General features: G+C 46.9%; 1 protein-coding gene across 6 annotated transcripts in view; it reads right to left on the bottom strand.

Annotated features, from left to right (window-relative positions):
- Positions 1 to 3,299, bottom strand: part of PLEKHM1 (pleckstrin homology and RUN domain containing M1) — a 56,094-nt gene extending 52,795 nt beyond the window's left edge. For 4 of the 6 annotated variants that reach the window (XM_081577029.1, XM_081577032.1, XM_081577031.1 and 1 more), the window contains exon 1: positions 3,209 to 3,299. Coding sequence is in view for 1 of the 6 variants with exons in the window: in XM_081577028.1 (XP_081433154.1) it covers positions 404 to 454 (51 nt within the window). In the remaining 5 variants the exon portion in view is untranslated. Of the gene's footprint in view, positions 1 to 403; positions 595 to 3,208 lie in introns of those variants that run through there. The other 2 variants (XR_014078873.1, XM_081577028.1) reach the window with 1 other exon arrangement.
- Between the last annotated feature and the right edge of the window lie 16,562 nt (positions 3,300 to 19,861).

The following is a 19,861-nucleotide window of genomic DNA, read 5'->3' as shown; positions in this document are numbered from 1 at the left end:
TCATTTTACAGAGGAGAAAACTGAGGCTCAGTAGGGATAGAACTCTTTGATTTCCTCATTCTAAGTCTTGTGTCTTTCGCCAGATCAAAGTGTCTCAAGTCTTTGGTTCCAAGAGTTTCAGGCAAAACTTATTACTTTCGAACTAAGTAATAATTAACTTTGCACTCAGAAACTCAAACCATCCTACCCATCAAGTCTGTGGTCCCGACTAGCTGAGGCCAAGTCCTTTCCATGGTACCCAGGTTTCACAGTTGTCTGTTCTTAAATGTTCCAACACACAGGAAGGAATTGTTCTGGTTGCTTTTCTTTCTTATGCTGCCTGGCCTTCTATGTATGTCCAATTTCACTTTCTCCAGAGACCAAGGAAGAAAGAAAAGAAAAGAATGGCTTAGATGAGACTTACACTAAAGGAAGAAAAGAAATGCTGGGCTTCTCCGGTTCTGAAACACTCCATCCATCAGTAAACAGCAGCCTCCTCTCCTTAGAGACTTCTCAGCCGTTCCCAACAGCCTGCTCTCTACCGTCTGAATCCAACCCTGTACTGGGCTATTGAGAACAGTCTGGCATTTAAGCCGTCCAGCTGCTGTCTGAACTGATGAGTCATGGTTTTCAGTTGGAAAAGAAGGACAAAGTTATCTTCTGATTCAGAGGGGCAGCTGATCTTTCAGACACGTGGGTGCTGAGTGAGTCAACTATACCTCTTTCCACCTGAAGACAGCTGCATTTCTGGACAAGTGTCCTGAGGCAGGAGAAGGGAGTGGGGAGAGTGTGGAACGGCCTTTGAAGTCATCAGATGCCTGCCAGAAGGAGAGAAATTTCTAGCCCTGTGATTCCCAAATCAACGGCTAGTGAGTAAGGCCAGAAATGTGAAGTCAGTGAAGACAGAGCAGTTTTCTTTCCTCCCTCCTTCCTTCCATCAATAACACCCATCTCCCCCATATTCTTGTCCCATCCTTAGGATTCCAGCAAGGACCAAACTCTGAATGAACGAAAACAGGAACTTTGTCTGTCTCATTCACCATTGCATTTCTGGTGCCTAGAGCAATGCACAGCACATAGTGGTGCTCAAAAATATCTACTGGATGAACAGAAGAATAAAACAAAAATAAGGCTCAGGGCAGGAATCTCCATTTCACAAGCTGAGGAAAGCTGAGGTATACAGTTCTCAGCCAGGATGGAACACCTTCCACCAAACCACCCTGCCAGCTGGCTAAAACTATTTCAACATATCCCATCTTAACGGGGTGGGGGTGAAGGGAGAAGAGCATTCAACTTTTCAAAGGAGCAAGACTGTAAATGGCAACAGGGCTTCCCTGGTGGTCCAGTGGCTAACATTCCATACTCCCAATGCAGGGGGCCTAGGTTTGATCCCTGGTCAGGGAACTAGATCCTGCATGCCACAATTAAAAAGATCCTGTGTGCTACAACTAAAACTCAGTGCAGCCAAATAAATAAATAAATATGAAAAAAAAAAAAGACTATGAATGGCAGACAAAGACAACAGGTCCTATTGGGGACCCTTTAAAATTGCTACCAAATGGGCTCTAAAGCCAGGTCGTCAGAATTTGAAGAGAATGTGTGCCCCCAAAGCCCAGCCGATGATAAATGCTAAAAGTGGGGCCTCAGGAATGTCCCTCTGCCTCAGCTACTCAGATATCTGGGCTCCCCATGTTCATGGGTAACCAAATGGCCCAAACTCAAAGATCCAGCACCTGCAGAAAGAGGAAGTGATTCAACAGCCGCTATACCTGCCTGAGCCTTAGCCTCCTGGGAGCCCTCTCACCTACGCTGTTCACAATGTGTAACATTATCTCTGGCATCCACTGAGTTCCCTGTGTTCAGTGTCAGGACAGGTCTGCTCTCAGCTCTAGCTGGCAGGAGCACCAGGTGACGGTCCATCACAAGTGACAACACACATGGACACGGCTCTGGGAACACTGCCACACAGTGGTACTCCCTGAATATTCCCGGCCAGAAAACCAACCAACAGGAAGCGATGGCTTCCACTGCCCCAGGCTACGGGGGAGCCAGGTGAATGGCCATTCTTCACCTTCCAGGTATCTGGTGACACCTACCATTCCGGCAGCAGCACAAGTCATTTAATATGAATGTTACACATACAACTTCAGGGGGCAAGTCCAGGGGACCAGACACACCTGGGAAAAAACTCCCTGACCCTGACCCAAGGCAGGAGCTCTACTTCTCCACACTTTCCTACCACCTGAGGCCCTGCCTGCACCCATCAAGCCCCTCCGTGTCTAACTGCTGGGCTCCCAGCAAGCAGTGACATTTGGCTGTTGAGGGGCAGCTGGTGAGGTTGGCAGGGGGACTCTGCACTAATTCTCAGACTAAGTGGCGACTGGGTTAAGGGAAAAACGGGTGTAGACTTGAGATGGGGACAGCAGAGGTGAGAGGGCAGGAGACCTCATTTTTAATAAGATTGGGTGAGGATGCTAAGAACTGGGCACCAAGAGTAGGGGGCAGTTTAGCAAAGACTTAGGGACAGGAGTGTCCTCTGATGGTTGGAGATGGACAGGAAGTCTATGGTGGGCTAGGAAGTGAGGGGTTGAGTCTGTGAAGACAAGAGGCATGTAAGACTTGAGAAAGGGCTGAAATCAGAGTTATCAAAAAGAAAAGTGTGTGCTCAACAGGGCGTCTACTTTGGTGGTAGGTCTTAAACGAGAGTGGGACAGAGATGGGGTGTTCAGGATGGGCATACCTTGGGGAGCTGAGCAGAGGGTGTGGAAGATTCGGATAAGAAGGCTGATCATGAAAAGGGCGAACCGAACCAGAATCGAGGCCAGTGTGAGGCATGAGGATCGCCAAAGGGGTCGAGAGGTGAAGATGACATGTGTTGGGGGAAGCAGAGGCATGTGGTCAAGGTCGGGGTTGGAACTGGGCTACAGTGAGGTCAAGGATGAGGCTGCATTTACGCAAGGCCGGTGATGGCGGGGGGAGGGGGTAGGCTCTAGGGTCAGGTCACGAGTGGCAAATGGAGGGGACAGACCAGCAGCGGCAGTGCGGGCTGAAGGCTAGGGTTGGAGTGGGGCGCGGAGCTTGCGCTGGGAAGGGTGAGGGCTCAGAAGCAGGGCAATCTCAAGGCAACCAGGGGTCTGGTCTCACGGAGAGGGTTGGTGTCCCCTTGCCCATATGCGTCCCGGCCTCGCCGCCCCTCTGCTGCCCGCCTCGCCCCGGATCCTTAACTCACCGAAAGGAGCGGCGAGGGGGCGGGGGCACTGCCAGCCGCTGCAGCCCCTGAGCCTCGGATGGGACGCCGCGGCCTCCCCGCCACTGACAACAGGAAGCGGCTCCCGCGGCGCCTGACGCCGTCACGTCAGTTCTGCGTCCGGCCCCGCCCCTGCCCGTGGAACCAATCGTGGGGCCCGGAGGGGCCTCGGGGCGGGGCCAGCGCTCTACGCTGCCGGAGGGTTCTCAGCCCCCGAGTAGATACGTAGTCTGGGGGGCTCGCGGTCACCGTACCCCAGCGGGGCACGGAGAAGCAAGGCCGCCGGCTGCCGGCGGGATGCGTCCTCACTGCCCGCCTCCCGCTGGATCTGTGTCAGACGAGATCCTGGCTTCTGAGTTCCTGACCTCATCGGCGTAGAACTGGGGCCGTCACTTGGCCTCCAGCGAAGGTTCCCCGCTTGTAAAATGGGATCAGTGCCTACCCTATTTTTGCCTCCCCCAGGGCATCAGTGTAGCCAGATGGGCAGAGCCCAGGCCCAACTTGGAAATTCTCTCCCGCCTGGCGTTTCTCAGGAAAAGCGTGTATATTTTAAGCACAGCTTGTATCAAGGGACGGCTTTGAGGTCCCCTGGGCATTATCTAGTAACGTACCATCATGCCTGCCCCACACTCGCTCAAGCGGTTATTCTCACGTAGCCTTGTAGTTTTTTGCTTTCCGTTGTAGAAGTGATATTTCTCTTTCAAATGGAATCAGAATAGGGACTTCCCTGGTGGTGCAGTGGTTAAGACTCCATGCTGCCAATGAAGGGGGTTCCATCCCTGGTCAGGGAACTAGATCCCACAAACCAGCGAAGACCTGGTGCAGCCAAATAAATATTTAAAAAGGGGGGGGGGAGGTACTGAGAACCAAAGGTCAAAAGTGGTGGGGGGGTGGGTTCTGCCATACTTGAGACATTTAACACGCGCAGATTTCGATCTAGTGAGACTAGGGCCTGCGTGTGGGAAGAGGTACCACTACATGCAGGGCCGCGGGACTTTGGGGTGACTTTACAGGACTGGGGGATTGGGGACACACCAGTTCTTGGGAGGAAGCTCCACTGATACCTGCTGGGGTCTTACGCTCCATCCACCTCTTCAGGGAAGGTGTCCCTTATATCTCTGAGAAGGTTGAGGTCCCAGTGTAAGCAGATAGGATGGGGGAATGGGGAAGTCCTAGGAGGAAAAGAACTCAGCATAGCTTTTTGACATAAGAGAAGCCATTTTCCGCCTAAGCTGTTTTGTGATCTAAGCCTGGCCACAATGCTTGCCCTTGGACAGGTCTCAGTAATTAATGATCTGAAAGGAACAAAGGATTGCAATCAAGAAACAATAATTCGGCTATGAAACAAGAATCCTAGTTCCTCCTCAAGGGCTGGACATAACAATCTGATACACAGCTTTGAGTTGTGCTACAGGAACTAAGTCCCTCTTGCCCCTCTTTCCCCCCACACCCCCACTCTCCCTCCCACTAGGTGGAGGGTGGTAACTGCATGCTCAGTTACCAGTGTGGAGGAAAAATAAAGAACGATGATGTTGATCTTTTCTGACTTTGTGATTTCAATCAACTAAAATTTAAACTCTGTCAACATTTTCCCTTATTCTATGTTAAATCCCTCTGCTGAAGCCCCTTCATGAAGGTGCATACACCACCCAAGCCCCTTCATGAAATACACATGTTCAGAAAGGCAAAATGGTTGTCTGAGGAGGCCTTACAAATAACTGAGAAAAGAAGAGAGGCAAAAGGCAAAGGAGAAAAGGAAAGATATATCCACCTGAATGCAGACTTCCAGAGAGTAGCAAGGAGAGATAAGAAAATCTTTTTAAGTGAACAATGCAAAGATACAGAGGAAAACAATAGAAAGGTAAAGACTGGAGATCTCTTCAAGAAAATTAGAGCTACCAAGGGAACATTTCATGCAAAGATGGGCTCAATAAAGGACAGAAAGTGTATGGACATAACAGAAGCAGAAGATTTAAAGAAGAGGTAGCAATAATACACAGAAGAACTATACAAAAAAGATCTTCATGACCCAGATAACCATGGTGGTGTGATCACTCACCAAGAGCCAGACATCCTGGAATGTGAATGCAAGTGGGCCTTAGGAAGCATCACTGCGAACAAAGCTAGTGAAGGTGATGGAATTCCAGCTGAGCTATTTCAAATCCTAAAAGATGATGCTGTGAAAGTGCTGCCCTCAATATGCCAGCAAATGTGGAAAACTCAGCAGTGGCCACAGGACTGGAAAAGGTCAGTTACCATTCCACACCCAAAGAAGGGCAATGCCAAAGAATGTTCAAATTACTGCAGAAGTGCACTTATCTCACACGCCACCAAACTAATGCTCAAAATCCTTCAAGCTAGGCTTCAACAGTATGCAAACTGAGAACTTCCAGATGTACAGGCTGGATTTAGATAAGGCAGAGGAACCAGAGATCAAATTGCCAACATCCATTGGATCATAGAAAAAGCTAGAGAATTCTAGAAAAACATCTACTTCTGCTTCATTGACTATGCTAAAGCCTTTGACTGTGTAGATCACAACAACTGTGGCAAATCCTTAAAGAGACAGGAATATCAGACCGCTTTACCTGCCTCCTGCAAAACCTGTATGCAGGTCAAGAAGCAACAGTTAGAACTGGACCTGGAACAATGGACAGATTTCAAACTGGGGAAGATACGCGAAGGCTATATATTGTACGTCAACCTGCTTATTTAATATGTCAACCCTTCTTATTTAATTTCTATGCAGAGTACCTCACGGGAAATGCCGGGCTGGATGAAGCACAAGCTGGAATCAAGATTGCCAGGAGAAATATCAGTAACCTTAGATATGCAGATGACACCACCCTTATGGCAGAGAGCAAAGAGGAATAAAAGAGCCTCTTGATGAAGGTAAAAGAGGAGAGTGAAAATCTGGCTTAAAATCGACATTCAAAGAATGAAGATCATGGCATCCAGTCCCATCACTTCCTGGCAAATAGATGGGGTAACAATGGAAACAGTGACAGACTTTATTTTCTTGGGCTCCAAAATGACTGTAGGCAGTGACTGCAGCCATGAAATTAAAAGACACTTGCTCCTTGGGAGAAAAGCAATGACAAACCTAGTTCAGTACAGCTCAGTCACTCAGTCGTATCCGATTCGTTGCCACCCCATGGGCTGCAGCATGCCAGGCTTCCCAGTCCATCACCAACTCCCGGAGCTTACTCAAACTCATGTCCATCGAGTCTGTGAGGCCATCCAACCATCTCATCCTCTGACGTCCCCTTTCCCTCCCGCCTTCAATCTTTCCTAGCATCAGGGTCTTTTCCAGTGAGTCAGTTCTTCTCATCAGGTGGCCAAATTATTGGAGTTTCAGCTTCAGCATCAGTCCTTCCAATGAATACTCAGGACTGATTTTCTTCAGGATGGACTGGTTGAATCTCCTTGCAGTCCAAGGGACTCTCAAGAGTCTTCTTCAACACCACAGTTCAAAAGCATCAATTCTTCGGTGCTCAGCTTTCTTTATTGTCCAACTCTCACATCCATACATGACTACTGGAAAAACCATAGCTTTGACTACATGGACTTTTGTTGGCAAAGTAATGTCTCTGTTTTTTAATATGCCGTCTAGGTCAGTCATAGCTTTTCTTTCAAGGAGCAAACACCTTTTAATTTCATGACTACAGTCACCATCTGCAGTGGTTTTGGAGTCCGCCACCACCACCAAAATCTGCCACTGTTTCCATTGTTTCCCCACCTATTTGCCAGGAAGTGATGGGACAGGATGCCGTGATCTTAGTTTTCTGAGTGTTGAGTTTTAAGCCAACTTTTTCACTCTCCTCTTTCAATTTTGGAGAAGGCAATGGCAACCCACTCCAGTACTCTTGCCTGGGAAATCCCATGGACGCAGGAGCCTGGTAGGCTACAGTCCATGGGGTCGCTAAGAGTTGGACACGACTGAGCAACTTCACTTTCACTTTTCACTTTCATGCATTGGAGAAGGAAAGGGCAACCCACTCCAGTGTTCTTGCCTGGAGAATCCCAGGGACAGGGGAACCTGGTGGGCTGCCATCTATGGGGTTGCACAGAGTCAGACACAACTGAAGTGACTTAGCTGCAACAAGAGCAGCTTTCACTTTCATCAAGAGGCTCTTTAGTCCTTCTTCACTTTCTGTCGTAAGGGCGGTATCATCTGTGTATCTGAGATTATTGATATTTCTCCTGGCAATCTTGATTCCAGCTTGTGCTTCATCCAGTCCAGCCTTTCACATGATGTATTCTGCATATAAGTTAAATAAGCAGGGTGATAATACACAGCCTTGATGGATTCCTTTCCCAATTTGGAACCAGTCTGTTGTTCCATGTCCAGTTCTGTTGCTTCTTGACTTGCATACAGATTTCTCAGGAGGCAGGTGAGGCAGTCTGCTATTGCCATCTCTTTAAGAATTTTCCAGTTTTTTGTGATCTACACTGTCAAAGGCTTTGGCATAGTCAATAAAGCAGAAGTAGATGTTTTTCTGGAACTCTCTTGATTTTTCAATGATCCAATGGATTTTGGCAATTTGATATCTGGTTCCTCTGCCTTGTCTAAATCCAGCTTGAACATCTAGAAGTTCATGGTCCATGTACTGTTGAAGCCTGGCTTGGAGAATTTTGAGCATTACTTTACTAGTGTGTGAGATGAGTGCAATTGTGTGATTGTTTGAACATTCTTTGGCATTGCCTTTCTTTGAGATTGGAATGAAAACGGATCTTTTCCAGTCCTGTGGCCACTGCTGAGTTTTCCACATTTGCTGGCATATTGAGTGCAGCACTTTCACAGCATCATCTTTTAGGATTTGAAATAGTTCAGCTGGAATTCCATCACCTCCACTAGCTTTGTTCGCAGTGATGCTTCCTAAGGCCCACTTGCATTCACATTCCAGGATGTCTGGCTCTAGGTGAGTGATCACACCATCATGGTTATCTGGGTCGTGAAGATCTTTTTTATACAATTCTTCTGTGTACAAACCTAGATGGCATATGCAAAAACAGAGACATTACTTTGCCTTCAAAGGTTACTGTATAGTCAAACTGTGGTTTTTCCAGTAGTCATGTACAGATGTGAGCTGGACAATAAAACAGGCTGAGAGCTGAAGAATTGATGCCTTTGAACTTGGTGCTGGAGAAGACTCTTGAGAGTCCCTTGGACAGCATGATCAAACCAGTCAATCCTAAAGGAAATCAACCCTGAATATTCATTGGAAGGACTGATGCCAAAGCTGAAGCTCTTTGGCCACCTGATGCAAAGATCTGTTGAGACGGGAATCTGAGTTCTTGTCCACGGAGCCAACAAATGGAATCCAGGAACATGCAAACACTCACGGTAGCAAGCGAATAGAATTTATTAAAGAGAAGGAAAGTACAAAGCTTTCAGCATAGACAGTGAGAGCGGGTAAAGGGTCCCTCCAAGGTGGGACTTACAGCAGTTTTTATATCCTTCCTTAAATCACATTATTTCTAACCAGTCAATTTAAAGGTCAAGACACTTAACATCTTTATAGCTTCTCTTGATCCTTGGATTAAGTTACCACCCTTTTTTATGCCCTCTGGCCATTTTACCATGGACCAGATGAGTGGGCTTTAGATTAATGGTCACCAATTGTTTTTCCTTCAAGCCTATGGAGTGAAAGTCACTCAGTCCTGTCTGACTCTTTGCAACCCCGAGGATATACAGTCCATGGGATTCTCCAGGCCAGAATACTGGAGTGGGTAGCCATTCCCTTCTCCAGGGAATCTTCCCAACCCAGGGATGGAACCCAGGCCTCCCACATTGCAGGCTGATTCTTTACCAGCTTAGCCACCAGGGAAGCCCCCAGGCATATGGAACAGAATTTAATTACTGCCCTTCTCTGGATCGAGTGCTGATAATTTATCAGACTAAAGACACATTCCAGGAATTCAAGACAATGGAGCAGGATATTTACTGAAAACAACACCGAAGTCTCAGAGTTGTACACTGACTGCCTAGTAATTTCTACTTCACTGTTTCTGGACTGTTTTTGGACTCTTTCGACCCCATGGACTGCAGCACACCAGGCATCCCTGTCCTTCACTATTTCCCGGAGCTTGCTCCAACTCATGTCCATTGAGTCAGTGATGCCATCCAACCATCTCGTCTTCTGTCATCCCCCTTTCCTGCCTTCAATCTTTCCTAGCATCAGGGTCTTTTCCAGTAAGTCACCTCTTCACATCAGGTAGCCAAAGTATTAGAGCTTCAGCATCAGTCCTTCCAATGAATATTCAGGGTTGATTTCCTTTAGGATTGACTGGTTTGATCTCCTTGCAGCCCAAGGGACTCTGAAGAGTCTTCTCCAACATTGCAGTTCAAAAGCATCAATTCTTCAGCCCTTAGCCTTCTTTATGGTCCAACTCTCACATCCATACATTGGAAAAGACCCTGATGATGGAAAAGATTGAAAGTAGCAGGAGAAGGGGATGACAGAGGATGAGATGTTTGGATGGCATCACCAACTCAATGGACATGAGTTTGAGCAAGCTCTGGGAGATGGTGAAGGACAGGGAAGCCTGGCATGCTGCAGTCCATGGGGTCACAAAGGGTTGGACAGGACTGAGCAACTGAACAACAACAACAAAGAATGGAGAAGCAGAACTCAGTTCTCCAGTCATCTTCTTAACCTGATGTGTGTGGAGACACCATATATATAGGAAGATCAAGTTTAAAGGGAGTAAGTTGAAAAGAGAGGGAGGAATATCCATGAGTTATCCAGTACAGGGGTGTGGTTTGGGCCATTAACTGATACAGCACTCCTTTTCAGTCCTTGTATGGGCTTTTCCAGTTGTCATGGCAATTGTCAACTGTCCTTGTGCTGCTGGGTGTGTTATTTAGTATGATAATTCATTACAGTGAGTATATCATGAGGCTCAAGGTCTGCTGTAAGTCAAATCTTTCAACATCTTGGACCTAGTTGGTTATAACTAGTTCTTGTTTTTCTCTTTGCACTTCCTCCTGAAAGTTAGGTAAGAGCAACTAGTTTCCATTTGAGGGAGAGACAGCTGTATGATTCTGGAGCAACAGCCTTGATAATAATTGTGTCTTTTGGCTCAGCACCCAAGAGGTGAACCCAGCTTTTAGGGAACACCAGTGACTGTTCCCACTTATAAGTGGCTGTTGGGGCCAAGATAGGGATAGGTAGTCAGCTAGTCATGAGCAGGATGTTAAGGGGCCAAAGATTTGGCCCATAAATAAAGAGGGGGAATGTGGAGCCCTATACAAAGGTCACAGGTGTGGAGCCTTATACCAAGGTCACAGGACAAAAATTCCTAGAATTAACCCATAGCAACTGTTACCATGAGCCTCCTGGTCTAAACCAGGCAGTTCTCTGACCCCACATTATGTCAAATACTCACCCTGTTCATTTCATTTCAGTTCACTCACTCAGTCATATCCGACTCTTTGCGACCCCATGGACTGCAGCATGCCAGGCCTCCCTGTCCATCACCAACTCCTGGAGTTTACTCGAACTCATGTCCATTGAGTCCATTGAGTTCAGGGTTGATTTCCTTTAGGATTGACTGGTTTGATTTCCTTGCAGCCCAAGAGATGTCAAGGGCTTTGACATAGTCAATAAAGCAGAAATAGATGTTTTTCTGGAATTCATTGAGCCAGTGATGCCATCCAGCCATCTCATCCTCTCTCGTCCCCTTCTCCTCCTGCCTTCAATCTTTCCCAGCATTAGGGTCTTTTCAAATGAGTCAGTTCTTCTCATCAGGTGGCCAAAGTATTGGAGTTTCAGCTTCAGCATCAGTCCTTCCGATGAATATTCAGGACTGATTTCCTTTAGGATGGACTGGTTGAATCTCCTTGCAGTCCAAGGGACTCTCAAGAGTCTTCTCCCACACCACAGTTCAAAAGCATCAATTCTTTGGTGCTCAGCTTTCGTTATAGTCCAACTCTCACATCCATACATGACTACTGGAAAAACCATAGCTTTGACTAGATGGATCTTTGTTGGCAAAGTAATGTCTCTGCTTTCTAATATGCTGTCTAGGTTGGTCATAAATTTTCTTCCAAGGAGCAAGCATCTTTTACTTTCATGGCTGCAGTCACCATCTGCAGTGATTTTGGAGCCCCCCCCCCCAAATAAAGTTAATCACTGTTTTCACTATTTCCCCATCTATTTGCCATGAACTGATGGGACCAGATGCCATGATCTTCGTTTTCTGAGTGTTGAGTTTTAAGCCAACTTTTTCACTCTCCTCTTTCACTTTCATCAAGAGGCTCTTTAGTTCTTCTTCACTTTTTGCCATAAGGGTGCTGTCATCTGTATATCTGAGGTTATTGATATTTTTCCTGGCAATCTTGATTCCAGCTTGTGCTTCTTCCAGCCCTGCGTTTCTCATGATGTACTCTGCATATAAGTTAAATAAACAGGGTAACCATCTACAGCCTTGATGTACTCCTTTCCCTATTTGGAACTAGTCTGCTGTTCGATGTCCAGTTCTAACTGTTGCTTCCTGACCTGCACACAGATTTCTCAAGAGGCAGGTCAGGTGGTCTTGTATTCCCATCTCTTTAAGAATTTTCCAGTTTGTTGCAATCCACACTGTCATAGGCTTTGGCATAGTCAATAAAGCAGAAATAGATGTTTTTCTGGAACTCTCTTGCTTTTTCAACAATCCAACAGATGTTGGCAATTTGATCTCTGGTTCCTCTGCCTTGTCTAAATCCAGCTTGAACATCTGGAAGTCCATGGTTCACGTACTGTTGAAGCCTGGCTTGGAGAATTTTGAGCATTGCTTTACTAGCGTGTGAGATGAGTGCAATTGTGCTGTAGTTTGAGCATTCTTTGGCATTGCCTTTCTTTGGGATTGGAATGAAAACTGACCTTTTCCAGTCCTGTGGCCACTGCTGAGTTTTCCAAATTTGCTGGCATATTGAGTGCAGCACTTTCACAGCATCATCTTTTAGGATTTGAAACAGCTCAACTGGAATTCCCTCACCTCCACTAGCTTTGTAGCGATGCTTCCTAAGGCCCACTTGACTTTGCATTCCAGGATGTCTGGCTCTAGGTGAGTAATCATACCATTGCGATTATCTGGATCTTGAAGATCTCTTTTGTATAGTTCTTCTGTGTATTCTTGCCACCTGTTCTTAATATCTTCTGCTTCTGTTAGGTCCATAGCATTTCTGTCTTTTATTGTCCCATCTTTGCATGAAATGTTCCCTTGGTATCTATGATTTTCTTGAAGAGATCTTTCGTCTTTCCCATTCTATTGTTTTCCTCTATTGCTTTGTACTGATGACCCACACTATAACATCCTAGCCATCCTAATACCCCTCTTCCAGTAGAATTTGTCTCTATTTTAAGAACTTTCCTGGTGGCTCAGATGGTACAGTGTCTGCCTACAATGAGGGAGACCCGGGTTCAATCCCTGGGTCAGGAAGATCTCCTGGAGAAGGAAATGGCAACCCACTCCAGTATTCTTGCCGGAAAATCCCATGGATGGAGGAGCCTGGTAGGTTACAGTCCATTGGGTCGTAAAGAGTCGGCCACGACTGAGAGACTTCACTTCACTCACTTCTTGAGGCTATAAAGATTTGCAGCTAACTCTTGAAAGGGGTCAGCTCTCCCTTGAGCTGGCCTGTTGTGCTAATCATGTCTCCCACTCTGATAAACTCTATTCTCTTAAAAAAAAAAAAAAAAACCCACCTGCCTGGCTGTTGGCATTTTGGTCTGCCCCTTTTGAAACTGTCCAGGAGTGAGAACCACCCCATCTTTGGCTTTGGGCTTGATGAGTCTGACTGCTGAATGTGTTCACCAGGGTTAATTGTTAATCAGGAAGATTACAAAGAAGGACATAGAGGCAAAGTATTCTCATTGTTAAACTCCTTTTTAAAATTAATTAATGTTTTTATTTTTAGCTGCGCTGAGTCTTTGTTGCTGCCCACGGGCTTCCTCTGGTTGCAGTGAGCAGGGCCTTCTCCCTAGCTGCTGTGAGAGGGCTTCTTGTGGTGGCTTCTCCTGTTGCAGCACACGGGGCCTGGCCACCCTGCATCATGTGGGATTTTCCCAGACCAGAGATCGAACCTGTGTCCCAGCACTGGCAGGTGGATTCTTAACCAGTGAACCACCAGGGAAGTCCCAGTGTTAAATTCATCTTAAACAAGTGGAAAGTAAGAGAGTTACTAGGGAAATATGGTCACCTTGGCAAAAGGGCAGTATTTTTTGGTCATAATTGGCACAGCAAGAGCCTCACTGGCTTGGCACAATCATACCCTCACCTCAAATGGAGCATGCAATGTCCCTTGGTTATTCTGATAGGGACAAGTAAAGGGACAAGATAGGTGATTAAACAGTTACTTCCACTAGGGCATTGTAAGTAGAAAGAATAGTGTGGGAGACCCCTGTAAGTTAGTGATTACTCAAGAAAGCAGGGGTTTGCTTAACCACAAAACCAAGCAGGCTCACTGAGCAAGAAAACCACGCAAGAGAAGCACAAGACATGCCCCAAACAACAAAACAATGGTGACATGAGACCCACATCCTGCCTCGTGGGCTCAGTAATTTAATGGCCCCTAGGACATACTCTCTGCAGACATAAAAAACAATAATTTATGGAAATGTGACATTTCAAACTGAAAGACACTCATTGTAATGAGACCTGAAATAATTTTTCCATAGTGTCATGACAGTCCCAGCTTGACCACATCGGGACAAGAAAACTATGTCCCCGTCCCACCCTCCTTCACCATGAGATAGAGGAACTAATGGTGGAAGTCTATTCATGAATGAGGAAGAAGATGGTCTTTTCCCCCTCCGCACTTTTCCTTCGATTATAAAACTGTAGCCCACTAAGTTTTTGGGACAAGGCAACCTCTCACCTCCCGCTTGTAAACCTCAAAAGCACCCTATTCTAATACATCACTTCTTATCTATCACTTTGCCTCTTGCTGAATTCTTCCTGTTCTGAGACATAAAGAACCAGAGCTCTACAAGCCCCCTGAAATGCCACCCAGCAATTTCAATTTCAATGAATTTTTCCACGACTGCCATCTGTAAAAGCTGTGGGAATCCCCTGGAATAATCTCTTGTCTGATTTTTCAGGAGCACTCCCATCTCTCAGTCCTCTCCTTCTTCCCAGGCTTCTCAGCCTCTGTGCAAAGTCTGCAAGCTTGCCTTCCTCTCCTCCTCTTGCTCCACAAGCCTTTGTGAGACTGAATAAAGCCTTGAATCCTGGCAGGGGTTGAGGGGTTGGAGGGTTGGAGGGTTTGAGTGAAGGTGAATGTGCACTCCCACGAAAAATTTTATGTGGACCATGAATGCACCAGGTAGACTCCAGCCAGAAGAGGAATCTCACATTACCACATAATTTGAACAATAATAAAGGCACCCACAAAGTGTTAGACAAGAGAGCTCAAAAGGCATCCTGGAGGAGGTGACTTTTGATCTGAGTCTTCTTGTCAATAGAGGATCCCACATACCACAACTAAATATATCACATGCTGCAGCAAAGACCTGTTGCAACCAAATGAATAAATATTAAAAGAAGAAGAAGAAATGGCTGGTGGGTAGAAATGCAAGCTGAGCTCAGGGGAGGGTGGACCAAGATGGGGGGGGGGGGAAGCAAGGAAGTAAGGAAAGGGAAAAGTCAGAGCAGGGGGTCGGGATAAAAGGGAAGATAAAGATAGATTACACCAGAGAGAAAGGGAGGAGGTACAGACACAGTTGGAGACCAGGGCAAGGAGGGCTCAAAACATTTGCAAAGGCAGCTCATATCTTACTGGTCTGAAAGCTGAGATTTCTAGCACTATCCAGAGTTATCTGAAGCCAGATAGAAGAACTGCAGCCATCCCAATTCCCTGGGGACAGGTCCAACATACAGAATCCTGAACCCCACCCCTACTCTAAAGAGTCACTACAAGACGGGGTCCAAAAATTGGGGCTTGATCATCCCTCTTGTCCTCTGCCCTCACCTCTGATGGATGTGAAGTATAATAAAATGTGAGAATCTCTGCCCCAACCTGGGAGATGAAGGGTAAGGGTTTGACATTTGTGGAAAATAGAAGCTCCTACTGTTTTCCAGGATGGAATTGTGATCTGTCCTTACCAAGCACTTGGAAGGTAGACATCCTTGTTATACCCATAGTATTGCAGGAAGGGGGACTCCTTTCAAGGCCTGAGAGTGAGGTCTTGTCTAACATTTGGAGATGAATTGTCCAAAGGAAAAGACATGCTAACAAAGCAAGAGACTTTATTGGGAAGGGGCGCCCCGACAGAGAGCAGTAGGGTAGGAGAACCCAGGAGAACTTCTCTGCCATGCAGTTCACAGTGTTAGGTTTTATGTTGATTGTGTTAGTTTCTGGGTTGTCTCCACCCAGTCATTTTTTTAATTATTATTTTTATTTATTTATTTATTTGGCTGCTCGGGGTCTTAGTTGCGACATGTGGTATCTTTAGTTGTGACGTGCAAACACTCCGTTGCAGCATGTGAGATCTATTTCCCTGACCAGGCACTGAACCAGGGCCCCCTTCATGGGGAGTATGGAATCTTAGTCACTGGACTACCAGGGAAGTCCCTCTGGCTGATCATTCTGACTCAGAGTCCTTCCTGATGGCATGCACATTGCTCAGCCAAGATGGATTCCAGCGAGAAGGATTCTGGGAGGTTGGTAGGACATATGGACTGGCGTCTTCTCTCTCCTTTTGACCTTTCCCAACTTCTTCCTGCTTGGTGGTAGCTTGTTAGTTTCATGTTCCTTCCCAGGACCTCCTGTTATAAGATAACTCATGCAAGTGGTTATTATTGGGTCTGGCCAGGGAGGATGGTTTCGGTCAGTGCTTCCCCTAACAAGTGTACGAATAAGAAAAGAGGCTTAAGAGAGGTTAAGTGACTTGGGGCCCAAGGCCACACAATGAATAAACAGCAGAAGCAGAATTCTCACCCAGCTCTTTCTGATTCTGGTTGGTGAGGAAGCATAGTTCAGTGGCAGAGCAAGTGAGCTTTGGAGCCAGAAATGCTTAGTTTTGAATCCCATACTGTTTGCTGATGGTAAATGGATGGACGTGTGTGCTCAGTCGTGTCTGACTTTTTGCAACCCCGTGGACTGTAGCCTGCCAGGCTCCTCTGTCCATGGAATTGTCTAGGCAAGAATACTGGAGTGAATTGCCATTTCCTTCTCCAGGAGATCTTCCTGACCCAGGGACCAAACCCGCCTCTCCCACGTCTCCTGCATTGGTGGCGGATTCTTTACCACTGAACCACCTGGGAAGCCCAGGTGTTCGCTAAGCTTTCCCTAAAACAGTCCAGGGTTTGGGGCCACCCAACGAGCTTGAAGCTAGGACTACTGCCACAGTGCTGTTAGTTTTTTTTTTTTTTCTTTTTTTTCTCTTTTGTTTTTTTTTTGCCCAGGCCGGCGCCTGCAACCCCCGACCCCCAGGCGGTGGCCTGTGCTCGCCGCTCACCCGACCCCCGCCCCCCAGGCGCCGACCCGCGCTCGCCGCTCACCTGACCCCCGCCCCCCCAGGCGCCGACCCGCGCTCGCCGCTCACCTGACCCCCGCCCCCCCAGGCGCCGACCCGCGCTCGCCGCTCACCTGACCCCCGCCCCCCAGGCGCCGACCCGCGTTCGCCGCTCACACGATCCCCGCCCCCCAGACGCCGACCCGTGCTCGCCGCCCACACGACCGACCCCCCCCCCCAGGCGCCGACCCGCGCTCGCCGCTCACACGATCCCCGCCCCCCAGGCGCCGACCCGCGCTCGCCGCTCACCTGACCCCCGCCCCCCCAGGCGCCGACCCGCGTTCGCCGCTCACATGACCCCCGCCCCCCAGGCGCCGGCCTGTGCTCGCCGCTTACACGACCCCTGCGCGCCCTGTTGTTAGTTTTCATAGGTCCCTTGAGATATCACTGAAAATGAAACTTCTAAATTGAGTTTTATTGATGTTTAGAAAAGAGAAGTAAGTCACAACATCCTCTGGCCCCTTAGCCTCAGGCAGAGTGGTCCGGAATGTGTGACTTCAGGGAAGTTCCTAAAACTCGCTGAGCCTCAGTTCCTCATCTGTAAATTGGGGAAAACATCAGATTAAATAAGATAATATCATTAAGACAGTTTCTAGTCTGTAGGAAACACTGGAAGATGACTAGCTATTATTATTACAATTCTGGTAATTCTTCTGAGCCACCAGGGAAGCGCCAGAATATTGGAGCAGGTAGACTATTCCTTCTCCAGGGGAACTTCCTGACCCAGGAATGGAACCAGGATCTCCTGCATTGCAGGTGAATTCTTTACCAGATGAGCTACCAGGGAAGCCCAAGGCAATTCTTACCTTTCCAATCCAGTCAGGCCCTTGCCTTTCACTGCCCTTCTGAGCACTGGAGTGAATCTTTTCTTCTTTGGATCCCAGATATACTTACTTGGCATCAGGTTGAAATCATGAAACAGGTATTACTGCAACCATCTCTTTCAACACTGGAATAGCTAGTGTTTTCCCAGATTCTTCAGTAGGAAACTGGTTCTTCCCACTCTCTCTTTTTCTCTTCATTTTGGCCACATGGCGTGGCTTGCTGGACCCTAGTTCCAGGACCAGGGATCAAACCTGCACCCCTTCTAGTGGAACTGTAACCGGTAGACCACTAGGGAATTCCACTTCTCATTCTTTTTTAAAAAATGGATTTAAATTTTAAAATTATTTGTCAATTATACCTCTTATTGGGAAAAAAAAGTCACCAAGTAATGAACTTAAAAATAAAACCAACAAAAAATTGTATTATAGCAGTTTACATTCAGATGCTAAGTGAAATGAAATGGTGATGAAACACAAGGACCCATAGCAGTTCCTTGCCCCAGACCAGGTCTTTGCCCACCTTCCCGAGCAAGCTCACTGGGCCTAGGTACCTCTACAGAGCAGGTTTCAGCTGAATCTTCTGCTGCTTTTCTCCATGTCTCTTTGCACATCTAGTTCTTGATTTATCCATTTTAGACCCTGTCTATTGAATTCCTAGCTGGCACTGGCAAGGAGTTGCCACCCCCAAACTATTCTTGAGACTTAGTTATGTCACTGTCTCCAGATAATTAATAGTGTTTAGAGGGAATTCCATGGTGGTTCTGTGGTTAAGACTCAGGTCTTTCACTGCCCAGATTCAGTTCAATCCCTGATCATGAAACCATGTGACTCAGATTGGGATTTGAACTCACAGTCTTTTAACTGATGTCACACACCTCATCTCAGGACTTAATGAAGCTCAGTTTCTTGATTTCATCACAGAAAGAATTCAGTGAGAGACAAAGTGATAGGTAAGAAGTGAATTTATTTAGAGAGAAACCCACTCCACAGACAGGGCCATCTCAGAAGGCGAGAGTGGCAGCAGAGTATGGGGTTGTCAGTTTTGTAGGGCTGGGTACTTTCGTAGGCTAATGAGTGGGAGGAGTATTCCAGCTATTTTGAGGAGGGGGTGGAGATTTCCAGGATGGAGGCCACTGTCCACTTTTTGACTTTTATGGTCAGCCTTGGAACAGTCATGGTGCCTGTGGGTGTGTCATTTAGCATGCTGATGAGTTGCAGTGAGCATACACTGAGGCTCAAGTTCTAGTGGAAGTCAATTTGCCTGCCACCTTGGGCCTAGTTGGTTCTAAACAGTTTATGTCCTGTCCTCCCACTACGTCCTTGTTTTAAAGATTGTTCCCTGCCCTCTTCCTGTCTTACCCCCATTCCCTCCTTAACTGACCTGGATACAGGTTACAAGCAGGATCCCTGTTCCCTGTTACACCAGTTCTCAAACTCATTTAGGAGGCAGGGTGTTCGTGAAACAGGAGGGATGGGGGCAGGGCACAACCTTTAAAAGAATGACATAGCCCTTGAGGGCTTATTTTCCGAAATGATCACATGTCCTGAAGGGGAGCGCATGCCTTTTGAGATAGTCTGTCTATGGAATGTATATCTCTCTAAATAAATCGACTTTTTAGCTATCACGTTGCCTCTCACTGAATTCTGTGATAAACATCAAGAACCTGAGCTTCATGAAGTCCTAAGGCCAGGTATGTGAACTCAACTCAAAGACAGTGGGTTCAAGTCCCATTGTAGCTTCTGGCTGGGTTCAAGTCCCATCTGAGTTGTGTAGTTTCAGCTGGCAAGAGCGGCCCCAGGACATGGGGCCATCTCGGAAACTGAGAGCGGCCGTGGGAGAAAAACCCCACACAGAGTGGGGGCCATCTTAGTAGGCAAGAGGCTCAAGGTCTACCAGCAGTCAATTCTTCTGCCATCTTAGACCTCACTGGTTCTAACCAGTTTATGTCGTATCTTCAAGGACTATGCCGTTCTTTTAGAGATTGTGCCCTGCCCTCTTCCTTCCTGTCTCACTTGGAAGGTGTGCATTGTGCAGAACAATTCTTTCTGTTCTGGAACTAGGAATCACCTTATCAACAGGTCCTATGGCTGCTGTTTATTGATGTGGAATAAAATCATGATCATGCGAATTTATTTCTTGGAAAAAATAATGCTGTCAACCAGTGCTTGACAGTAGGTTGTTTTTCCTTTAACATCCCCTGGCTACTTCACGTTGTTGTCTATGAGTTCACAAGAGCAGAGAGATGGTGGCAGGAGCTAAATATTTACACTGTGAAAAAAAACTAAGTGTGAAATCATAACATCTG

This window comes from Giraffa tippelskirchi, chromosome 3 (assembly GCF_054371585.1).
Source record: "Giraffa tippelskirchi isolate mGirTip1 chromosome 3, T2T-mGirTip1v1.2.pri, whole genome shotgun sequence".
NCBI classification, from domain to species: domain Eukaryota; kingdom Metazoa; phylum Chordata; class Mammalia; order Artiodactyla; family Giraffidae; genus Giraffa; species Giraffa tippelskirchi.
This window is presented reverse-complemented; position numbering and strand designations above follow the sequence as displayed.